General features: G+C 34.7%; 6 protein-coding genes and 1 long non-coding RNA gene across 10 annotated transcripts; 3 read left to right on the forward strand and 4 right to left on the reverse strand.

Annotated features, from left to right (window-relative positions):
• Positions 1-522: 522 nt before the first annotated feature.
• Positions 523-4248, reverse strand: crn (pre-mRNA splicing factor crn). The gene is made up of 15 exons (XM_069111137.1): positions 3949-4248; positions 3789-3849; positions 3588-3677; positions 3270-3430; positions 2952-3148; positions 2581-2882; positions 2387-2501; positions 2121-2296; positions 1939-2039; positions 1759-1870; positions 1543-1689; positions 1377-1453; positions 1188-1305; positions 852-1112; positions 523-775 (listed from the first exon to the last, which is right to left on the reverse strand). The coding sequence occupies exons 2-15, from the start codon at positions 3822-3824 to the stop codon at positions 620-622; spliced, it is 2049 nt and encodes a 682-aa protein (XP_068967238.1). The 5' UTR covers positions 3825-3849; positions 3949-4248; the 3' UTR covers positions 523-619.
• A 20-nt stretch (positions 4249-4268) lies between these two features.
• LOC138178845 (uncharacterized) lies at positions 4269-5895 on the forward strand. Its single transcript, XR_011172827.1, has 3 exons — positions 4269-4413; positions 4584-4680; positions 4738-5895. It is a non-coding gene; the product is annotated as an uncharacterized LOC138178845 (long non-coding RNA).
• Positions 5896-10955: 5060 nt separating this feature from the next.
• Positions 10956-12394, reverse strand: LOC138179093 (uncharacterized). The gene is made up of 3 exons (XM_069111532.1): positions 12338-12394; positions 11542-11789; positions 10956-11469 (listed from the first exon to the last, which is right to left on the reverse strand). The coding sequence occupies exons 1-3, from the start codon at positions 12392-12394 to the stop codon at positions 10980-10982; spliced, it is 795 nt and encodes a 264-aa protein (XP_068967633.1). The 3' UTR covers positions 10956-10979.
• LOC138179294 (odorant receptor 4-like) lies at positions 11785-16305 on the forward strand. 4 transcript variants are annotated; one of them, XM_069111925.1, is made up of 8 exons: positions 11785-12378; positions 12549-12635; positions 12742-13217; positions 13626-13878; positions 14435-14538; positions 14824-15156; positions 15244-15519; positions 15651-16305. In XM_069111925.1, exons 3-8 carry the CDS (start codon positions 13023-13025, stop codon positions 15717-15719), a joined length of 1230 nt encoding a protein of 409 aa, XP_068968026.1. In that variant the 5' UTR covers positions 11785-12378; positions 12549-12635; positions 12742-13022; the 3' UTR covers positions 15720-16305. The 4 variants fall into 4 exon arrangements, with proteins under 4 accessions (XP_068968026.1, XP_068968025.1, XP_068968027.1 ...); XM_069111924.1 differs by having other exon boundaries at positions 11785-12635; XM_069111926.1 differs by lacking the exon at positions 12549-12635.
• Positions 16306-16412: 107 nt separating this feature from the next.
• Positions 16413-17894, reverse strand: LOC138178820 (uncharacterized). Its single transcript, XM_069111086.1, has 3 exons — positions 17489-17894; positions 17036-17264; positions 16413-16962 (listed from the first exon to the last, which is right to left on the reverse strand). The coding sequence occupies exons 1-3, from the start codon at positions 17623-17625 to the stop codon at positions 16879-16881; spliced, it is 450 nt and encodes a 149-aa protein (XP_068967187.1). The 5' UTR covers positions 17626-17894; the 3' UTR covers positions 16413-16878.
• Positions 17895-18096: 202 nt separating this feature from the next.
• On the forward strand, positions 18097-20276 carry LOC138178821 (uncharacterized). The gene is made up of 3 exons (XM_069111087.1): positions 18097-18567; positions 19451-19613; positions 20040-20276. Exons 1-3 carry the CDS (start codon positions 18527-18529, stop codon positions 20244-20246), a joined length of 411 nt encoding a protein of 136 aa, XP_068967188.1. The 5' UTR covers positions 18097-18526; the 3' UTR covers positions 20247-20276.
• A 244-nt stretch (positions 20277-20520) lies between these two features.
• Positions 20521-23398, reverse strand: LOC138179299 (uncharacterized). The gene is made up of 3 exons (XM_069111933.1): positions 22389-23398; positions 22250-22328; positions 20521-21570 (listed from the first exon to the last, which is right to left on the reverse strand). The coding sequence occupies exons 1-3, from the start codon at positions 22475-22477 to the stop codon at positions 20596-20598; spliced, it is 1143 nt and encodes a 380-aa protein (XP_068968034.1). The 5' UTR covers positions 22478-23398; the 3' UTR covers positions 20521-20595.
• Between the last annotated feature and the right edge of the window lie 111 nt (positions 23399-23509).

The following is a 23509-nucleotide window of genomic DNA, read 5'->3' on the forward strand; positions in this document are numbered from 1 at the left end:
TTTTAATAGTTCTAAACTAAGTGAGTTATACAATTCTATGTTATTAAAATAGGAATAATTACATAATTTAAATTATTTTTTATTCCTCATATTGTTTATATTTTCCTTAAGAATCTTACAAATTTCTTACGCATTTAGACCACGGTTTTATATGCCAAATGCAAATATCTCAAGATTATATGATGGGAACTGTATGATTATTAAGATTGCTGAATTTGTTTTGTTACATTCTACAAAGATATCGAAAAATGAGGTTCTATTTCTAAAAATGACCATGAAATGACTGTAACTTTGTCCTGAAAACATTTTTCATGGAACAATAAATAAGGCAAAAATTTAGATGATCTCACTTAACTGAGCCACTTTATATAAATTCTATACAGTTACAAAAATGATCAAGATTAATACATTATATTACGATTTTTTAAATTATAAACTTAGTATCTCTTAGTATGTCTAGTATAGAGTAAACTAAGTAGAATCTTAAAATTTGAAAAAAAGGAATTGGTGCTCTTAAAAAAATTAAAAGCTAATTAATATTTTTATTTACAGTGAAAAAATCAAACATTAGTTTATTTACAAGAACAGTAAATTGTTTCTAAATAAAAAAAATATTTTTCTAACTATTGGAATCTATCTGATTATTTTCATTTTTGTCACTCATTTCTTTCTGTTTCATCCAAGCTTTAGCAGATGCCAAGAATTTGAGATTAGGTCTCTGTGATTCATCTTCTGGGAAAACAAAATCAAATACTTCTTCCCAACCATCATCACTCTAAAAACAAAAATTACATATGTGAAAAAATGTTTTTTTAAAAATAACTTTTAAGTAATACAATAAATTTATTCACCCCATCTTCTCCAACAATACGTCTTCTACGTTTAATCCTTCGGGGCATTTTTTCCATAATTTTAGCTCGAGTGTCATCATCTCCTTTCTCACTTTCAAAATCTCTCCATGCTTCTAGAAGCAATGCTCTACTTTCTTTATCACCGTTCGATCTGAGTGCATCGTTTCCACGTTCAAAAATTCTTCTTGCCAGTACAACATTATCCAGACCATCCTCAGTTGTCGAATTAGCTAATTCAAACTTAGCATAGGCAATCCAAACCTAGATGTCATGATTTATATTTAATAATACATAATCTAAATTAAATATCTTGTATTTAATTATAATCAATCTTACTTTAACATGAAGTGTACGTTCCAATAATCTTTCGAATAATTGCCTTGCGTTTTCTGTTTCATCTTGTGATATTTCAAAATCAATATATGATTTCCATAAGAGTTCTGGCATATCCAATCTATAAATTAAAGTAATGATACAATATCAGATTACGGTAATATAAATTACTTATACTTTTAAATACTTTACCTTGGCTGTGATATAGCTAATTCGTAAATAGCTCGTGCTCGTTCTACATCGCCCAAAAGCGTTTCTAACTCTGCGAACTATGTACAAAAATATTATCAAGAATGATTTTTATACACATTTAACCATTAAAATGATAATAAATAATAAATTGACTAAATTATCATACCTTCATCCATGTAGTACAATTTTCTGGTCCAAATTCGAGGAATTTTTCATATAAAATTCTACATCTATCAAATTCTCTCAATTGTATTTCTAAATCAATGTATCCACGATATAATTTATCTCTAGGACAAATACCCAACGCCATACCCTATAATCAATTAAAATAATTTTCTATGCGGTGTCACAATTTCTAAATTTTTGTAAAATTATTACTTACTAATTTTTTTCTAGCTGCTGTGAGATTTTTCTGTCTTATTTCAAAATACGCATAAAATAACCAGATTTTAGAGAAAGTGAAATGCTTGTGAGGAATTAATTCTAAGCAAGCTCTGAAAACACATAAACACATTAATCAAAATAAAACATCTTCTATGGTACTTTTTAAGGTACTAATTACTTATAGACTTGTCTGCATCTTTCTATATCTTCAGTATCAAGTTCCTCAAAAAGAGCATAATTTATCCAAAGATAAATATATCTTCTCCAAAATAGCTTTTCCTATGAAAAATGATATCCTTATATCCATTTATTTACGATATATGTACAAAATGCTAAATATATTAAATACATCTCTCTTACTTTAGTTGGTGGTACATTGGCTATCGCACGTTCGTAAGTTTCTCTAATGACATCCACATTCCCTTCTGATTCTACTAATCTCAAGTAATCGAACCAGGCATCATAATTAGAAGGATTTTCTTTCACTTCTTGTTCGTATTGATATTTTCGTTTACTTACTATTACATCTTCAATACCTATAAATAATAATACAACATGATTGTATGTATAAATATATATTTATAAAATATTATTCAGTATGATAAATCAATAATAAATTATAATACCTGAACGATCTCCATATTTTTTCTCATGTATTGTGTATGCTTTATAAATTTCCTGTGTTTTCTCTTTTGGAATATGATCTAATGCATACTTATAAATTACTCTGGCTCGATCATGCTATAATAAAATATATAATAATAAAATAACATGCGTTAAATTAAACTATGTAAAAAAAATAATTTTGGTCCTTCCTTACTTCTCTTTGTCCTTCCTCAAACTTTGCAAATGCAATAAATAATCTTTCATCCAAATTTTCGTCGCCATAAAAATCAATGGCGCGTTCATAAACATTGCGAGCACCATTAATAAAACCATGAGATTCTTCAAATCGTGCATATTTTATCCAGTGCTTAACATCAGGATGTACCATTACAAATCGTTCATAAATTTGTCTAGCTCTCTGAATTTCCTTATATCTTAATTCGAATTTGATGTATGTTTGCCATGCCTGTTCATCAGGTTCCCATTCCATCCATCTTTCAAATACCTGACGTGCTCCTAAATAAATATTTCAATGAATAAATAGTCAATATACTATGTTAGATTAAAATTAAAAGAAGGATTTACCAGCAATATTTTCTAACATTTCTTCCATATAAGTGTATTTGTACCAAAATTGATTTGCTCTAGGTAATATAGTAACAGCACGGTCCCATAAATTTCTGGCATGATTTACTTGACGATTTCGCATTTCCATTTCTGTGTATTTGAGCCATAATGTAATGTTTCTATGATCAACATCTAAAGCACGTTCATATATGGACCTAAATTCATAAATAATACATTTAATACTTTTATAATTAATACAAAATGTTGTTTATTTTTTACAAAAAAAAAACATTAATCATAAATATATAATCATGATGACTTTAATACATTTTATACCTTGCTCGTTGTATCTGCTTTTGACTCTCTTCCCATTGAGCATATTTTATCCAATTTGAAATCACCATACGATTTTTACGAATATTATCTTCAAAAGCTTTACGTTTCCGATGTTGATAATCAGCTAACTCATGAGGATCAGAAATCTTTTGTTTTGGTGGCTGAGGTAATAGAAATATATATAAATATTCATTATATATCAACTTTTCAGCTGTTCAGCTTCACATATATTAAAATTTATATATGGATAAAAATTACATAAAATTAATAAAAATAATGAATGGTCAAAATTGAATAAATAAATGCAAATATACTTACTGGTGGTAAGATTTCTAGGTCCCGTTCTTTTGCCTCCCGCAAAAGTTGCTCTGCTGTTATTTGAATTTCAGCAGGTGCTTTATTTTTAACCTAGAATAAAATATAGTTAAAATAATTCGATATAATATAAGAATTATTTCATTCTCATATATTACATTATATGATTTATATGTGTAGTAAAAATTTAGAAGTGTTACATACCTTTGCCACTTTTGGCATTTTCTGTGATTTTTCCATGATATTAAATTTAGTTCAATTCTTTCTACACAATAAATATTTTAGAAATATTTTTATCCTCCTGGTTAATTCAATTTTTATAATATATTTATCACAAAGAACAATGTATATTTTTTAAACTGACCATGATCTAAGAATAGCAGGTCCAAATATTATTTCATGGGAATTTTTATACAATACATCGATAATATTTATAATTATTATTGATATTTACAATTATTTTTAATTATTAAAACGTACTTTAGTAAACAAATATCAAATGGAAAGGCTAGGTATAACCAGCTATAACCAATATATAACCATCGATTAAGACAGGATAAGAGAAAATAGATGTGACATTAAACGGGATTTTGTGTCTCAGGTTCTGAAATACCGACCTACAAAAATATCATGTGGCGGTACATGATGAGAAGAGCTCGCAACTGTGCGTGGTTTATTTTACCAGCTTAGTATTGAAGAAATCACTGCACGTGGTTGCAGCTTCGGCCTGTTTAGTAGTTTAATTCAATCACAGACATATTTGTATAGATTTCCTCTTTGGTATAAAATAGATAGAACATGTAATACTTTTTCGTACTTTTAGTTATTGGTATATATTACAATATTATATGCACGATCATGTATACATATACTCAGGTATACATACAAATCCAGCAACAGTGAAGAATGTCATTATTTTAATTTGATTTGTTTTGATGTATTTTAGTTCTCTTATAAGCTACATATTACTACCATGGTACTACCGCAAAATTCTTTCAGGTCAATACGCGGTCTTTTTTAACAGATCTTCACTGATTTGAAAATGTAGAATTATCTTCCAAAGCTACCACGAATAATTTTTTGACACTTTGTACATGTACGAACTACACAAGTATTAAAAGTACATTTTGATTTAAATTGCACTCTTTTACAGGAAATATTTTGAGATTTAAGAATTTCGTTGATGCTTTAAGCATTGACTAAGGAGAGGATAGACGTGACATTAAATAGAAATTTGTTTCAGTTTCTCTAATATCGACGAGGAAAAAAATTAGAGTACATATTTCTTACGCCCTCTGTTATTTAATACGGCGAACGTAGGACTTATGATCAACTTAATCATCGAATGCGATGAAGAGATAAGCCTCGATTACATGCAATTCAATACACAATAAATAATATCGGCCGGTACTGATAAACTTCAACTTGGTTTATATGTCTCGCACCGTACATCACCCAGAATATAATGGATCGAGGTTAACGAAAAGAAACGAATAAAATCTAGTTCACTTATGTCAATTATTTCAAAGCAATATTCAATTCGACGGGCAGAAATGGGATAACATGAGCGGAAATGGGATAAAAAGTGTAAGAAAATGCGAAGTTCCAATACCTGGTTTGACCGCCTGTTCTTCGTTACCTTCGGATATGAGAAAAAGAAAGCATCAATATTAAAGGCGCCGTAAATTAATCCTTCATCCGCATGGTGTGTGGACCACCGGTCCCAACGTCTTGCGATTGTGATTGCCTGGGTTCCGTCATGCTGGGTTCTAGTGAGAGATAGCGAAGTCACTTGGGGATGTTGAAAGGGGCCCTCTCCTTCGCTAGCGCACAGGCTGACGAGCTTTGACCTTCTTCGCGGCTGCGACGCCGAGGGTACGCAAGCATTCTTTGTACAATCGTCACAGTGGACAAACGTAAAATTAAAATCATGCGAGTTCGTCATTTTTCGAGTTTGCAGAACGTGTTACAAACAGGATTATCGTGAATTCGGTTTTAATGCTTCTTATAAACAGATGAAAACAGGAACAAATGGGAGAAAACGGGAGGACGCTGGTGAAAATGGGCAGAAACGGGAGAAATCTGGCGAAAACAGGAGGAAACCGACAGAGACGCTAACCCGTCTATACAATGGATCCCCAAAGTCAACACTTGTTGAAATTTTTTATGTACATATTATATACATTCACACATGCTATATGTATATTTGCTTTTCAAATTAAAGTAAATGTAGGAACTGTTTTCACTGAAGAAATATCATTTAAATGTTTAAATAACGGATAAATGCAAATTATTTAAATTCACCAATAAAGATTCAATTAAAAACATAAAGTATGATAAACATTTTTTTTGTTTTAGATATGTTTTTTCTAAATGTGTATTTTATACATATATTTAATATAAAAAAAGAAAATCTCTACTGGAATTCGAACCAATCTTTTTCAGATCGGTAAAATAAATCTGTGCGCTTATCTCCTAAAATTGTTACATTTGTTGGCAAACATAAGTATTAATATATCTATTTGTCATATTTATTAATTTTATTAGATAATTATAACAAATTTTACCTTATATAGTGTTTCCCGTTACGAGGCATATACGATACTGTTACTGTCACGCTGTTGCGTGAACGTAGCCTTAATGTGATCTTAGTCTAGAAAAGTCGATATATACATTTGGCACGTAATTTGAATTGTCAATCAAGTATGTTTTAAAAGATAGCATGTATTTGAAGACTGTCTGATGAATCGGTGCGTAGTTCAGCGATAGGAAAGTTAGAACTCGGGAATAGAAATGCTTTGTTTAGCAAAATTGAAGACCTCCTCAACAGGATGCTTCTTCCAAATTTATAAATATATATACCGTTAATTTTAAATTTATAAATATATATACCCTTTTTTCTTTACGTCATAATTTTCAATTTAAAATTTGTTTACTATCGCTTTCTATGAATTGATCGCTATTACTTACTTTCCGATCGCTCTGTTGTGAATACATCGAATGTAAGGATCAGCAAAAAAAACAATTGAGATACAGTAAAACATCTCACAGAATTAATATTTCGACAGACCAATTTAAAAAAATAAAAATTAATTTAACTCTCATGGTTTAGTTCGTTTGGACTAACCAACAAAGGACGGTAGTTCTTGATGTTACAGTGATAAGAAATCGAACGTGTTTCTAGGGTAAACTACACTTTAGGGGTCGTGAAATTATTGATATTTCTATTTGCAATCTTATTTTAACGTGTTTTGACAAAATCAAATTTTAAAGTGCGGAATGCACTGATTCAAAAGTTATGCGTATATAAAATCGAACATTTTTAACATATTTTATAGGTTATTTTGATGTCACACAGGCTTCTAACCATGCTCTGATTAGTCGACACAAATGAGCATTCAAATGTTCACCTCTTCCGCTTCCCATATTCAAAGATATACTGCTTGCGTATTGCCTCCATCAAAGATCGCATGCCATCAATTTGATACACTTTGCAATATCGCTGCCACAGAAATTCGCAGAGGCGGTCGGAAGAGTGTCATTATCGTGAAAGTGGTCCTTTCCTCGCATTCAACCCTTTGGTCTCCAATTAAATTCTATCTTCTGGCTATGGAGCCCATCACTAGCTGTAATTAAACGAATGAAAAGTAATTCAAATCTAATTCAAATTTCATTGTAGCTTCCACACTGTAATTCACTGTTTTATGAATGAATCATTCTGCAACGAGACCCGCGTAACTTCGAAAGCAGTCTGTGTGGATCTAGCTAATTTAACAATTTGCATAGAAACCAAATTCGAGCCTCACAACCCCCACGGAATAACCCGCCACATGACGACCCCTCCACGGTAGACCTAATTATAAATAAGCGTAGCAACATAGAAGACAGAGAGATAATTCCTTAGTTCAGAGTGGTTAATTCCTCAGTTCTGTGTGATTAGTTCCTCAGTTCTTGGTGATTAATTCCTTGGTTCTTGGCGATTAGTTCCCCAATTCTTGGCAAGTAATTTCTTTGTTCATAGCGATTATTTCTCAATTCCTTTAGCTCTTAATTTCTCAGTTCCTTCGCCTTTCAATTCTTTAGTTCCTTAGTTTTTCAACTCTTAGTTCCTTTAGCTCTTAGTTTTTTGCTCTTAGTTCTTAAGGTCTTTAGTCCTTTAGTTCTTTAGCTTTTAGTTCTTTGTTTCATTAGTTCCCAGTTCTTGTCAGTTTTGTTAATCGACGTGTTTGTATTTGTCAATTTGTAAATTATTGAAAATCAATTAAATTAAAATCTTGTAATTAATAAGAGCGAAAACGTATCGCGAACGATTGTAACTTCGAGCATTCGAAATCTCAACGACAATTCTGTCAATACCCAATTAGAATTAGAATAAACATTTGTTGTGGAAGATATTTGTCTAATAATATAATTAGATTAAGCGAACATTTATTTTCACCAACCTTGATCCTCTCCCGTGCCAGTACTCCTGCGCGTAGCAGGTTAGCCGAAACGTGGAGTTTAATTGCCAACCATTTAATCTAAATTCAAAAATTAACGGCAACACAACCAAAACAAATCAAACAAAAACGTAACACCTGCACAATACCCGAACATCCACATTTGGATATCTCTCCTAATTTTGGTTATCCGGCTTGCATTTTTTTTTTTTTTTTTCATTAATGTGGAAGAAATCCTCACGGACACCAGACCGCTTCTGGGGAAAATCGGCGTGGTAGTGCCGGATTCCAACCGACTAAAACCTCCACGATGACCGTCCCGGCTGCGATCGAGAGGGGCCCGGGAACCGGTGTGAGCGACACACCGCCCCCTCCCCCCGCGCACAAAACATCCCCTAATGGAGCGGTGTGCGGCCATGTCACATCGCGCTTCGTCGCCGGAGCCGCCGTGCCAGGCAGTCTGGTACCCCTACCGGACTGCTTTGCGGCCCCGAGGCGCTGAGTTGCCAGCATCTAAGTTTAACCCACCGGGGGGACGCGGCGGACCTAGCGCGCCTCGCCGAAACGCGTCTACAGCCTCTGCCGCGCCCTCGCCGGTCGATCCTCTCGGGGTGGGAGACCCGCAGCCTCTTTCCGAAGCATAACCTGCTCATAGAAGGAGGTCACGGCCCTCCTCCCTCACTCGCTCACCAACAATGCCTCGAGGATCGCCGGCGGCGAGAGGTCCCATCCGATTTCCACGATGAGGTCGCGGCGCGGCAGCGCCCACGTCGAGCAGTACTACAGCGTGTGCTGCGCCGAGTCCACGCTCGCATCGCAGTGGTGGCAACGCGCGGTCGCCTCTTTTCCGATTCGGTGCAGGTACTCACCGAAGCAACCGTGTCCGGTGAGCACCTACATCACCCTGTAGGTCAGGGGAGGCCCGCCACCGTGCAACCAAACGTCCAGTTTGGAAGGACGGCCTCGAGGACCCTTAGCCCCGGCGCACCCGCTCTCATATCGAGGCTGGCGCGCCATCTGTCGAGCAAGGCCCGCCGAGTCCGAACTCTAACGTCGGCGCCCACCGAGCCGACCCCGCCCGACAGACCCCGTGTGTGGAGATAAATCTCGCGACACCTCAGGGCCGGCAATTCGAACGGGGGAAACCCGGCAAGCACCGCCGCTGCTGCCGCTGAAATGGTGCGGAAGCCCCTCACTACCCTGATGTCCACCGTCCTGTGCAACCTTTTGACCGCTAGGAGACTGCGACGGTTGGCTATCAGGTCCTCCGCCCAGATTGGGGCTCCGTAGAGGAGCCTCGATCGCACCACGCCGGCGCACTCCGACACCGGACCCGCCCAGCCGAGGCAGTAAACGTCCTAAGGCGTTCGCCGTCGCCTCGACAGACGGTGCCAGGCGCTCGAAGTGAGCGCCAAAGGTCCAGTGGCTGTCGAGGGTCAAGCTCAGATACTTCATGCTGGTTCCGACCCCGATCTCAGTCCCCTCCAACCCCAGGCGATAACCCACTGGAGGCGTTCCGGGATCGGCCCTGCGGCAAAACCACATTGCCTCGGACTTCTCAGGGGACACCCTCAGTCCCAATCTCTTGATCTCGGCGACCACGCAGGCCACCGCCAGCTCCACCAGACGGACGGTTTTGCCCCACGCCGTGCCCCGGACCAGCACCAACGTGTCGTCGGCGTAGCACACCAGTGCCGAGTTCGGAGACGTCGGCGTAGCACACCAGTGCCGAGTTCGGAGACGTCGGCGTAGCACACCAGTGCCGAGTTCGGAGGCGTCGGCGTTCGAAGCACCGTGTCGTACGCGATGTTCCACAGCAACGGACCCAACACCGAACCCTGCGGGACCCCGCGATACAACGCACTCCCAGTCATCCCTCCGCCCCGGACGGTGTAAACGATAGTCCGGTCCCGGAGGAATTCCCGGACCACACCCCGCAGGTATGCGTGTACCCGATGAAACTTGAGGCATATTCTGTCCCAGAGGATGCTGTTGAAAGCGTTGACCACGTCCAGCGACACGACCAACGCCACGTAACCACGCCGCTCAGCCCATCCGGCTTGCATTTCTAATCTTCCACTATCATCTCGCGACAGTAATGGAAACACGCCGCAATTATAGATGGTAATAAAATTGTGACTTTCACCTACCACGACGTTACAAAATTGATGCGCAAAGCAGTAGATTAATCTTTAAAAAACTTATCTAATTTTTTAAATAATTTGAAGAATGCGTTAATTACATATTGGTTACTATACTACTACTTACTAGTTACTATATTACTACTGTACGAAGTTATTTTTCTTTAACGTATTATACGTCAAAAAATTTGAAAATTCATCGACATGCATATGTTAAATTTGCAATATTTACAAGCATCTCACGCAAGACACATATTCATCAAGTTTTAATGAATTGGTTAACCACATGGGATTTAAACATGAGCGAAACAGTTTTTTTTTATAAGTGATAATAGGAGAAACTTAGTAAAAGCTATCAATAAGAACACAAATTGGACGTGTACTCTGTGTTTTACACATTGCTTGCAACCAACAATTAAGTTCACGTTGTAAAATCTTCCATAGTATGAATTGCTAAGTAAGAAATGCAGAACAATAGTAGTTTTTTCTCCGTTCTTCCACTGCCTAAGGAAGATTTACACAAAGATAATTATCACTAAACCAAAATGCATCAGCCCTACAACTTATACAGGCAATAGACATACAGGGTGGTTGGTAACTGGTGGTACAAGCGGAAAGGGGGTGATCCTACGCGAAAAAAGAAGTCGAAAATATAGAATAAAAATTTTTCGTTTGAGGCTTTGTTTTCGAGAAAATCGACTTTGAATTTTCGCTTGGTACGCGTGCACTTTATCACTTCTCGTTATAACGGATCTCACTGTAGATCAGGAGAGCGTGGTGGCCAAGCACTTTATCACTTCTCGTTATAACGGATCTCACTGTAGATCAGGAGAGCGTGGTGGCCAAGCACTACCAATCCAGCCTTGGTAATGTTGGTTTAAAAAATCTCTCACATAACGACTAAAATGTGGCGGTGCACCGTCTTGTTGAAAAATTAAACTTCCTTTAGTTCTCAGCGGTACATCTTCTAATAATTCCGGTAGTTTGTTTTGTAAGAAATCGAAATATGCTGCTGACGTTACATTTCCTTCGAAAAAATATGGCCCAATAATTAAATGTCCGATTATGCCAGTCCAGACGTTTACGTTCAATCTTACTTGAAAATGTGTTTCAAGAATAGAGTGAGGATTCTCATTTTGCCAATTATGCATGTTATGGACATTGAACATACCGTCCCTTGTAAATTTCGCTTCATCGGTCCATAAAATTTTTAACAGAAATTCTGCATCGTTGGCATGCTGTTGAAGCAACCAATGACAAAATGCCTTTCGCGAAATCTTATCATGAGGTATGAGTCCTTGTACTCTGGTGATATGATAAGCATGTAAGTTGTTTTCGTGTAGAATTCGAAGAATCGTGAAGCAATTAAGATTATACCGCAAAGAAAGGTTTCTTGCACTTATGTCAGGATGTTCCAAAACGTCCTTTAGTATTTGCTCTTCAACAATTACACTAACGCGTCGTCGACGACCACCATATCGTCTAAGTTTTTCAAAAGAACCATATTCGCCGAGGTTCTGCTGTTCGTTCTGCTCTTTGAATAACACGTCTGTTAGGATGTCGACGATTGGGATACCGGTGTCTGTAATGATCAGCTGCGGCTGATGCGTTACCACCACACGCACCTAACGAAAGTATCATGTCCGTATATTCCCGATTGCTGTATGTAGACACGATGGTAGACTAATAGGTACTGATAGTGGATAGCGATAAAAGTCGGATAGTAAGTTAATAGGTAGGAAAACACTTCGGTCACATTGGAAGTGTTTATCAACATAACGTCAATCGAGACAACGATCTACAGTGAGATCCGTTATAACGAGACGTGATAAAGTGCACGCGTACCGAGCGAAAATTCAAAGTCGATTTTCTCGAAAACAAAGCCTCAAACGAAAAATTTTTATTCTATATTTTCGACTTCTTTTTTCGCGTAGAATCACTCCCTTTCCGCTTGCACCACCAGTTGCCAACCACCCTGTATAATACTCTCACGTTCAGGACAATCGTAGTACGTGTGTAAACCTTGTATAAATGTCGCCTATGTGCTATTGTTGCGATTCTATTATAAATACTCGCGACCGGGACAATCGCGATGCGTGTGTGACTTTGCTGCGGATACTCACGGACGGGACAATCGTAATGCGTGTGTGATTTTGCTGTAAGCACAGTTTACGTCTCTGAATATCATGGTCTTCTTCACTACACTTGTATGAGGTAAGCTGCCGCCCATGTGTCGTTGGGATTGAAGGTCACTGTGCGCCTCACTGCTTAGGCTACCTTCCTTCGTTCGTGTAAGGAGGTTTACTTGCGTGCAGGGGCATTTTGACTGATTTTTAATTGTCAATAACTAGAAAGCAAAGCCGATGATTTTCATTTTATTTTAGCTTCAAGAATCACCACTTAAATTTTTTACACCTATAACCGAACATCCTGTATAAACTTCTTATTATTCTTATAGCACCTACTATCCGGTAAGTTCGATTAAAACTTCCATATCTACCTTTTGTCTTCGTACCCTTCTATATTCTATATTCAACGGTGTAATCAACTAATCCATTTATAATTCCATTTCATCAGCAAATTGTCACAAGAACGAAATAACACGACGTCTAACGTTCGAGGATCTATCACAGACCTGTGTTAATAATAAAACAGAAATCGATCACAGCGTAAATGTACCTGTTATTTATCCGTCTATATCTAAAGATAGCAATAAAACCTTTATTTCACGCCCTTTGTGTTAAGCCGATATTAGAATCATAGAAAGAAGGAATGAATAATCAAGGCAACACCTGTTATCATGATTCATATGTATTGGAGCATACGTGAGCGACAGCTTTAGAAGTCGATCAGACACCATGCAAACGGAACAAGATTTGGACATATCGGTCATCTTCTCGACGTTTTTCTTGAGGAACATTGGCTTATGGATATCCGACAATCGCGCGGAAAACCGTCGGATGAAAATAAAGCTAATGTGCACACTATTCAATTCAATAGATGCCTCGATCGTCATTATGAGAGATTTCTATTTTACTTGGTTATACAAAGGCGTGAGTATATTTGATGGATCTAATTGTGTTAAATGAAATTGCGTACATGTTATACTGTCGTACAAATAGTCTAAAAATTTAACACTAATTTATTACGTATAGAAAAATGAAAAAATTAATAGCGTTAAGTTCTAGAAGATATTTGGTAGGTGTAGTCAATATTTTTCTAATTATTGTTAAATCATATACATATGTGTACAAAAAATATGTATTGATTTCTCGATGCATGAATTGTTTTCAATTGGCACTCGTCTTCAGTATTCGTTTCTATTTATTAAATTAAATAATACTTAAAACCGTTCATTATACGTAACGTGGATAGTAGTTTGTGACATGCGTAATTCAGTTAAAACTCTGTGAAACAAACGACTATATTATATAAAAAATATTCATAATAGCTCATTTCAGGACATTCTTTACGTTACTACCAACACATTAACTGTGACAATGGGTCTAATCAAGATATGTATCATACTAATGCATAAAAGGGAATTTATAAGTCTGATTACGTACACGCAACGAAATTTCTGGAATGTTAACTACGATACACGCGAGAAAGAAATTTTAAAGAATTGCAGAAAGACTTGCACCTTTTTCGTCTGTTCTGTCAGCGCCATTGGCATATGTGCTATGCTAGCTTACCTGTCAACACCGCTTATTAGTAGGTTAAAAATATTCTATTTGTTCATAATGTGTTGTTTAGAACGTAATACCAAAACACCAACGCTACTTTGTGATAGAATTAACTAAAAAGCTAGGGACTAAACGAAAGAACAGCTAACGGCAGATTACACGCACTTCTAACAAAATTAGAATTTATTATTAAACGCTTAAAATTAATTAACAGAAAAGACAAAGAATTTAACACTTAATGGTTAAGCCATTTTAAAGGCTAAGCACGGTTGTAATGTTGTGCTGTAGCGCGTACGATTAAAGCGATTAGAACAAGTTAAGACCAAGAACGGTATATAGATAATAATATACTTCTGCCACAAAACTCTTATACTATATAAGAATTTGTTGTCGTATAACTTAAACAACCCTTTTTTTACTCGATATAGTATTGCTGCATTTAGATGTTTAATAATTATGTATACTGACAAATATTTCTCTACCCTCGAAGGCTGAAAATTTCATAAACAGAAAAATATATCTAACGATAAATAAACAAAATATTTGATATAGAAAAAAGTACACCATCTAAGCGTTTATTACAGCAAATGTTGGGAAAAATAAATCAGAAAGAATATTGCCATTCAACGTATGGTTAAATTTACCAGTATCTATATCGCCTTACTACGAAATAGGATTCCTTATACAGGTATTTAACTTCTCGTAAATTTTTCTAACGAATGTTACTTTAGTTACCTGCGTTATATGTATACCTTTATACATTACGTTCAACTTATTATACAATGACTTATACTTGGATACTCACGGAGGTAAAATGTATTTGCTGTTAGTCGAAGTACACTCCTAGAATCTTCTATAAATCTATAAAATCCTTCGTATCAATGATTATAGTATAAGCGACATATCTGCGATTTTGTAAGAATTAATTTCTTCCACGAACTGCGACAGGGGAAATAATTTTTACTTTTTGCAGACGATAAGTTTGTATTACATAGCGGTCAGTTATTTTTGCTTCGATAACGTTTTCTGCATCCTGGCCATACATTTGACTGGCCAGTTTCGCATACTTCGATACAGGTTCGCAAAACTGTGTGACATGGAACATCAGATAACAGAGGAAGACACGGGATTGATGATAACAAAGCATGTGCATACATTTTACGAGCAATTGAAGTTGTACATTCGACAACATCAGACACTGATTGATTTTTGCAACAGGCTTGAAGACATATACACGATGCTAATATTTGGACAAGTGTTGGTATTTAGCGTGTTAATTTGCCTGTTTGCTTATCAGGGATTAGTGGTTAGTATTTACGTGCCATAATACATTGCTATATTATGAAATTTTATTAAATATTTGGGAATTTCTAAATGAACAATTTCCTCTTAGGTTGCTGCTCCTTTTGCGAGACGTTCCATCTTCGTCTTTCTTTTAATCGGTTCAATGGCTCTACTGTTTATGTTCACCTATAGTTGTGATGGTGTGATAGAACACAGTGAGAAAGTTGCTATAGGAGCATATTCAGCGCTGTGGACGATCATGCCAATGAACAAACCTGGTAGGATGCTGCGAAACGATCTGATAATGGTGATTGAACGATCAAGACGAGTTTGTTGTCTTACTGCAAACAATTTTTTTCCTGTATCATTGGAAACTTACACTACGGTAGATATAGTATCAACTCTACAATAAATACTTGTTGCGATCTATAAAATTTGAAGTATAGGACATTTTAAAATACCAGAAAATTATAATTTCTGATATTGTGAAATAATTTGCTTATTAACATTTTGCAGATTTTATCTACCGCAGTATCGTATTTCACGTTGTTAAGGAATAATGTAGAAGATAAAAATGTAGATTGATTGATAAAGCAAATCATCAATAAATTCCGTAGAGTATTCGAAGAAAATTGCCTACGATACTATACAAAAAAATTGCATGTTTACACTTAATTAAGGAAAAAAAATTATTGAAGGGAAAATAACTGATAATTTAATCTTAATACATAATAATACATGTATAATCAATAATCAATATGGAATTTTTCATATATGATTTCAATATCTTAATATATCAGCCAATCATTAGCAATACGATATGTGCTCTTCTTAATATTAATAGTAGATCGTAAATTAATTCAATATCATAATAATGGATTTTATTCAGTACTCTGAAAATCAAAAATAATATATATTATACTCATAAATATAATGTATAATATACTCATCTAATTTATCCAAATAAGTTAAAATTAAGTATTAATTGCTGTTAGTTGTTGTTCTTGGTTCTATAGTTTTAGGTACCTTAAGACAGCGTAATTTACATATTATTGTCTGCAAATAAAGAAGCCTGTCTTCATGTTACAAAATATACATGCTAATATATAAAATAAATGAAACAGCGTACTTGTTATAATACATTGCTATAGAATTAATATACATTTTGTGATCAAAATAACAGCTTAATCATACTGATACTCAAAGGAAATGATATTTATACACCATGACTGTACATTTAGAGAGGATTACATGTGTTATACTTTCCAACTGCATTTGTTATACTTTCCAACTGCATTTATTTTTCTAGCGAGGAAGTAATCAATATGTGACAAACTGCTAGTTATACATATATTATAGGAGTCCTCTTTGAAGCATATACGGGGTGAGTCACCAAAAGCAAGCCACTTAAATAACTCTTTCAATTTATACGGCGAAATGTTTGAAAGAAAAGTTTGATATAAAAGGTTTCGACAGGAAATTATTACGTGATGGATTACACGTTCTGAACATCACCTCCATTTTTTTTAATTGAGCCATATATTTTTGAACACCTACGATTGTAGCCCTTCTCATGACGAATTTTATATTATATTTTATAAATAAAATACGATTTATCGCTTGACGAAAGAAAGATACAAATAACAACTTATCATTAAAATTATCAAATATAAACGACCATAAAAATCTGAATAGCAGATATTTACTTTCACGTACATTATCTTTATACATGTATAATATGCTTTTAACACTGTGGTGCACAAGGATGTCGTAATGAACAATTTGGCTGTTGATTGCAGCATTGGCTATGCCGATACCATTTATCTGTCTGTTAAAAGAAAACCAAGTTAAACCAAGTTAAATGTTATAACTGCTCCATTTGGTTGGATACTTTTACATACACCCTGTAATAGATAACTTCGTCCTGGAATAGGATAAAGCAAATCTGTTCCAATGCTATCCAAATTTGATGTCATTATTATATCAGCAGTAGAGCTATATGTGATAAGAGGTCTTCTCATAGGCATTGTCCAAATAGGTTTACATTCGTCAGGACTAGGTTTTACATGCCATGCGTCTGGGTCATATAAACAATTATATTTTACACACATCATTGGCTTCCTAGTTTTCCTGAAGATTTCAATGATATATCATGAAAAAGTACTTTTCAGATAATATTAATTTTATATCTTTATATAATCTAGTTTATTTCTAATATTCTATCTATATTCTAATATTCTTATCTAGTTTATATTTAAATTTATTTTTATCTTACATTTTTACATTACTTAACAACTTAATACGTTACAGAAATTAATACATTCGAAGAAAAAATTATAGAGTTCATTCCTTACATTCCATCCATCTTATTAAAGAGACATCTTAAACGTCTAAGTTCTTGACCAGAATTTGACACTCTGTTAGAAAAGCCCCAACTTCCAAGTGTCTCTTCTATACTAGCACCATTGCTTTTTAAACATTTGTACGACATCTTTGATTTCTTTTTCGAGCTATATCAATGGTATACAATTAAAATTAACGAAATTAATATAACAAATAATAAACTTGGAAATTTTTTGATGTAAAACATCTAAAAATATATTTTAAGAAGATATTACATTATCATCATATGTTTTTTATTTTATTTCTATAATCGCAAACTTCATGTAATATTAAAACGCTGATATTCATACTATATGTATTATGAAATGTAATTTATGTATATACTTATAACAGTAGTGGAAAAAAACAAAGAAGAAAGCTGACAAGATCTGTGCTTTCTTTGTAGGTTTTATAACATTAAAAGTGTAAATAACTTCATAATATGTTGTGTATCAATATATAAAATAAATGAAAGATTTTTTTAGAAAGAGATGAGACTTCTTATAATAAATGTTGTTTGATTGCACTCCTACTCATTTATAGCTTTACAATTAAGTCGTATATTTATCAACAATAACAAATATTATATACATAAATTTTTCTATGATAATATGCACAAGTAATCTAGGAAAGATTATTTGAAAGAATAAAAATGTAACTAGTCGATGCGACTTTAAATAAAATAAATAATAACAATACTTTCACAAATTTTTGCTTCTTTTCAAAAACTATATTAACTAAATTATATTTGCTTTAAAACCATTTCTCGTAATGTGTAAAATTTGATTAGTGCTTTCTAATGTTGCTTAATTCAAGAATGTTAATATGTATATAAACCACAACAAAACGCGATCGTTAGAAAATTTAACCTAAAATTTATCAACCAACAACATTCCAGAATATTTCACTAAATTTTAGTTTAAATAGAACACTTTCTACAACATGACAAATTAACAAGTACTTTGTTCTTAATAGTCCTCCTTAAACATATTACAAAACTGAAACACATAATGCAAACTGCTGCAACATTAGAGCCAGCATCTTCAAAATGGTTAGTTTAATAATATATTAATACTATGTTATATTCTTAATTTCCGTAAAAGTATATGTACATAAAATAATTAACTCTCTATAGTAAAAAAAAGAATAAGGTTGCAAGTAGGTATAAAAATAATAATAGTTCATGCAACAAATGTATTTGCATTGTACAATTACTTTACCTTCAAACACTGAAGCATTGTTGCCATTTGTTGCAGCTTGAATATGCCTAAAAAATTTCTTTCTAACAATAACATTTAACTGTACAACAGCTTTTTATCAAAAAACTACACACTAATATTCGGACACTTGTTATCGTTCTGCAACCAGCAATTCTTGGAAACAATTCGAATTGCAAAATAATTTTTTTTAATAATTATTTTGTATGATTAGTACCAGAAAAAATTAATATCGATATTTTTATAATACATTAAGAAATTTAACATGTTACGAAGAGGAAAGAATACTAACTTTAAAAGAAGAAGATCGCTATCGAATTTAAGAAACAAGGAGAACAACTTCTGTCCTCTAATGTACAATTCAATGTAATTGTTACAAAGGAATTGTTCATGTATTTACGAGCAACACTAAATGATTCATATTCTCTTAGAATAGGCAACACTATATTTAGATCGTCATCTCATATACAAAGCTGCAAATATGGAAATAGTGATGTATCCGAATATTAACATGAGTCATTGTACATTTATTCATGTAGAAAATTTTACCAAGAATCAGGGATACTTAAGCTGATTCTGAAATATCAATCATTTCGAGTTACTTTGACTAGGAGAAGCATCCCTTAAACTTTTTGTCATCTTCATCCGGCTATCTTTTCTTATTCTCAGTAACTTTATCTTCGCCAAAAATGAAATGAAATTTTTTCTGCTTGATAGTATCCTTCACAAATATCCAGTGAAGCAGGAATGTCACGAAGAAAAAACACCACTTATGCTACCGATATTTCTAATGATTCCTTTTGAAGAGAAGTCCTCTGAGGCGCCAAAAGCATCGCACAAACAAACAAAGACGGGTGTGAGTGACATCCAAACTTCAGAGGTAAATTGTGGTCAGTACGTAATGCAAAGTTGATACAATTATAATTCAAACTTGATGATTCAAATATGTAAATGAAAAAACACGTGTGGTAGCCTGTGGAAAATCGTAAATGAATTATATTAAAAATCTATCTACTTCCTGAAATCTACCTGTGCATATCAGAATCTTCGAACATAAATTTCGTACATAGACCATGCATTTACAGTAGCTCGTATTAATATTCGGGTACCATGACGTGTGGAGCATTACTATTATATTCTCGTGGAATAAGTACGACATTTAAATCATCCAGTTTTATACGATGCATCAAATACAGGAGTAATGCCGTGTTCGAATATTAATGCGAGTAACTGTGCGTAATACGTATATCGATAATATCAACATAATGCAGTTCTCATATGTACTAAATATTAATATTTATTTCAGCTCAGTCGTTTGAAATTTCCTGAAATGAGAAATGGTATTCTATCCACAAGATGTCATTGTGTGCATAGAGATGGTCTTCAAGATTCCTGTCCACTGAGTCAATGTCAAAAAGAACCCGAATGCCTTGATAAACCATGGCCTAGTTGCTTACCAGCAAAATACTTACAATCTCGACATCCAGAACAGTATCCACCATCCAAAAACTGATACTGTCAATACTCTAAAGCTTATGTAACTTATGTGTATATAATACAAATATAATAAAAATAGTAATATATAATAGTTGAGTAAAATAACCCATTTATTATTTAAATATATTTATTACTATATCTATTGATGCTTTTACAACATACATTATTTATATGTATAAAAAGTATGCAAATATTGGAGAACACGTATAAAATTTTTAGATACATTTGTGATAACTGATATTCGACAGAAATATATAAACTATACATAGTAAAATAGACTCATAACAGAATGATGAAAGGAAAATGTATATTTGGCACATAAGAAATAGAATATAATAATGGATACATACTGATAAATATTTTGGTTAACATGGTAATGGACACAGCGGTAGACATGGTGATGGACACATTGATAGACACATTGGTGGACAAGGTGAGGAACAGCATGGTAAACATGGCGGAGGACATAGTGGTGGACATGGTGGAAGACATGACGGTAAACATAGTGATACACGCGGTGAGCATGGTAATGGACATGGTTGACATGGTGGACACGGGGGACAAGGCGAACACAGTGGTGGACATGGCGGACATGGTGGACATGATGGACATGATGAACATGGTGGACATGGTGGACATGGTGGACACGGCGAACATGGCGGACACAATGATGGACAAGGTGGACATGGTGGTGGACATGGTTGTAGGCATGGTGGTGGACATGGTGGTGGGCATGGCGGTGGACATGGTGATGGGCATGGTGGTGAGCATGGTGGTAGGCATGGTGGTGGGCATGGTGGTGGGCATGGTGGTGGGCATGGTGGTGGGCATGGTGGTGGGCATAGTGGTGGGCATGGTGGTGGGCATGGTGGTAAACATGGTGGCGGGCATGGTGGTGGGCATGGTGGTGGGCATGGTGGTAAACATGGTGGTGGACATAGTGGTGGACATGGTGGTGGACATGGTGGTGGACATGGTGGTGGACATGGTGGTGGACATGGTGGTGGACATGGTGGTGGACATGGAGGTGAGCATGGTACACAAATGTTGAAAGAAGTACAATGTGGTACACAAGGAGCAATACTGCATGGTTGACAGGGTTGACAGGGTGGTAGTTCGATACATACAGGCTTACACTTCATATTGCTTGAACATATTGCCTTTACATTTGAACAGCAAGATTTTGCTGCACCATTGCAGCATACCAATCTACAATATGCAGCCAGAGCAGCTTCCCTTGCTTGATCAGCACAATAAAATTTCCTTAGTGCAACTTCCATATCTCCCAATTCTGTTAATTTCAACAACGCGTTGCGCCCTGGCATACAAACGGGATATAACTTTGTCATACATTCTGGTCTACCCATACAATCCCACACCATACATCTATCTTGTAAACCATTCCTTTTGATACATTCACATCTATATATAATACCTGCTCGAAAATCAAAACTTTTACATTGTTTAACTGGAATCTGAAATTTAATAATTAAAATTTAGCTCCATATATAAATTGATGTATTAAAAAATATAAAATGATAAAAGATATTTTTTCCCAAATTTGGTTAAAATTATTTTTAGTATTATTCTATATTTGTAACAATACACTTTCTGTATTGGTACTAAAATATTAACTAATGAAGATTTTAATCTTCATTTTAAAATAAAAAGAAAACCATATTCAAGAAAGTATCTTCAAATTTTAATAAAACTTAGTATATGTACTGTACATGTGTATTCGTTGTATATGTATATATGTGCACATATACTGTATATATATATTATTAGTTTCTATCAGCAAAACTGACTCAATCGATTCTTTTGATAGAAATAAAAAGAATTTATATTGTAAAAAATTTCTTACGTTTCCTTTAACCATGATAACTGTATATATTATGTTTATTTTTCATATCCCTTACTTTTTATGACAATAAAAATGATTTATACAAAAGCTGTAATTATTGACTCAGGTTTCTTCCCTACTGTACATTACGCATTTTTAAATCGATTCGTACTTACACAATCAGAAATAGGTGCACAAGGTGAAGAACAAATAACAGGAGGAGGACAAGGTGGCTCATCCCATTCACATGCTTTTCTATAATAAACAAATTATAATTTTATTCATGTTCGTAATTTAGTTTCAACATTTTCTTACTTTCTTTCCATAGAACTAATCAAACATTTTAGTTGCGCTAATAATTCTCGTCTTCTATCACAATTAGGATTTTTTCCGTCACAAGGCATTTCTAATGGTAATTATGTTCAAATAATTGAAAACAAAAATTTTGATTTTATCCAAGTTTTATAAAAATCGAAGAATATGAATTTTGTTACATATTCATTATATTTTTAGCATATTTCCACTCTATTTAATTTATTTTTCGTTTTATAACACTGGAATGATTTATTTAAAAAAAAACGACTACATCGTCTGAATATGTCTCCAACACATAATAAATGAATAATATCTTCGCATAAATTTCAATTGTCAGCTATTTCGTATAAATGGTATTATCAAAATTTCATGTATATGACATCATAAAAAATAATATACAACAAAAAAGCAATAAAAAAGGAAAACAATGTCTTGTGGAGGAAGTCCATTATCACGTTGCACACCATCTTGCTATCCACCTCCTGCATCCTGTATCCAGTACCAGTTACCCTCTTGTCCGTCGTGTGTACCTTACCCATGTGTTCCACCAATTTGTGTAGCATGCCCGCCACCATGTAAAATTACGATATGTACGCCACCAGTGCCGTGCGGACCTTGTCCACCGAAATGTATTCCATACTGTCCACCTGCATGTGCTGCACGATGTTTAACTAGAGTTACAGCACGATGTCTTAATTGAATTGTTTCAATGTTAGAAGAATAAAAATTTATGTTGTTTTCGTCCGTCCGGCACAAATTAGGAACGATTACTATGCTAATTTGGATATCAATAATAAATATATTTTATACTTTGGTTAGCAGCAGAACCTTAGATATATATGTATATATTTATATATTACATATGACGCTATATAATTATGTAAATGAAATATATAATCATTTATACATGTTAAAAAACCAAGGCATAAGAGAATTTTATTACACAGATTTTGCAAGGTTACTATACCTCCAGCAAGTGCTTCAAAACCAAAGATATATATCCCCAAAAGACCTTGTCGCAGACCTGGTTGTTTTCATAAACCAAAACCAAGATGCTGTCTGTACCTGTATTGGCGTCTTCCGTGTAAAGCTGACTGTTTTGAAGTGTAAAACCGTGTAGA

Source organism: Bombus flavifrons, chromosome 4 (genome assembly GCF_040668555.2).
Source record: "Bombus flavifrons isolate JBK064 chromosome 4, iyBomFlav1_principal, whole genome shotgun sequence".
NCBI classification, from domain to species: Eukaryota; Metazoa; Arthropoda; class Insecta; order Hymenoptera; family Apidae; genus Bombus; species Bombus flavifrons.

Coding starts and splice junctions, on each gene's coding strand:
- LOC138178820 (XM_069111086.1), bottom strand. CDS start 17,625: ATGTCGTACAAATGTTTAAAAAGCAATGGTGCTAGTATAGAAGAGACA. Junction 17,265..17,488: donor TTTAATAAGATGGATGGAAT/GTAAGGAATGAA, acceptor TGAAATCTTCAG/GAAAACTAGGAAGCCAATGA. Junction 16,963..17,035: donor GAAGTTATCTATTACAGGGT/GTATGTAAAAGT, acceptor TTCTTTTAACAG/ACAGATAAATGGTATCGGCA.
- LOC138178821 (XM_069111087.1), top strand. CDS start 18,527: ATGCAAACTGCTGCAACATTAGAGCCAGCATCTTCAAAATG. Junction 18,568..19,450: donor GAGCCAGCATCTTCAAAATG/GTTAGTTTAATA, acceptor TCTGCTTGATAG/TATCCTTCACAAATATCCAG. Junction 19,614..20,039: donor GTGACATCCAAACTTCAGAG/GTAAATTGTGGT, acceptor TATTTATTTCAG/CTCAGTCGTTTGAAATTTCC.
- crn (XM_069111137.1), bottom strand. CDS start 3,824: ATGGAAAAATCACAGAAAATGCCAAAAGTGGCAAAG. Junction 3,149..3,269: donor AAGCAGATACAACGAGCAAG/GTATAAAATGTA, acceptor TTATGAATTTAG/GTCCATATATGAACGTGCTT. Junction 2,883..2,951: donor AATGTTAGAAAATATTGCTG/GTAAATCCTTCT, acceptor ATATTTATTTAG/GAGCACGTCAGGTATTTGAA.
- LOC138179093 (XM_069111532.1), bottom strand. CDS start 12,394: ATGGGCGGCAGCTTACCTCATACAAGTGTAGTGAAGAAGACCATGATA. Junction 11,790..12,337: donor AGACCATGATATTCAGAGAC/GTAAACTGTGCT, acceptor TACTTTCGTTAG/GTGCGTGTGGTGGTAACGCA. Junction 11,470..11,541: donor GCAAGAAACCTTTCTTTGCG/GTATAATCTTAA, acceptor TCATATCACCAG/AGTACAAGGACTCATACCTC.
- LOC138179299 (XM_069111933.1), bottom strand. CDS start 22,477: ATGCCTTGTGACGGAAAAAATCCTAATTGTGATAGAAGACGAGAATTA. Junction 22,329..22,388: donor ATTAGTTCTATGGAAAGAAA/GTAAGAAAATGT, acceptor TGTTTATTATAG/AAAAGCATGTGAATGGGATG. Junction 21,571..22,249: donor GTGCACCTATTTCTGATTGT/GTAAGTACGAAT, acceptor TGTATGACAAAG/TTATATCCCGTTTGTATGCC.
- LOC138179294 (XM_069111924.1), top strand. CDS start 13,023: ATGCAAACGGAACAAGATTTGGACATATCGGTCATCTTCTCGACGTTT. Junction 13,879..14,434: donor CCTGTCAACACCGCTTATTA/GTAGGTTAAAAA, acceptor CGTTTATTACAG/CAAATGTTGGGAAAAATAAA. Junction 15,157..15,243: donor TTGCTTATCAGGGATTAGTG/GTTAGTATTTAC, acceptor ATTTCCTCTTAG/GTTGCTGCTCCTTTTGCGAG.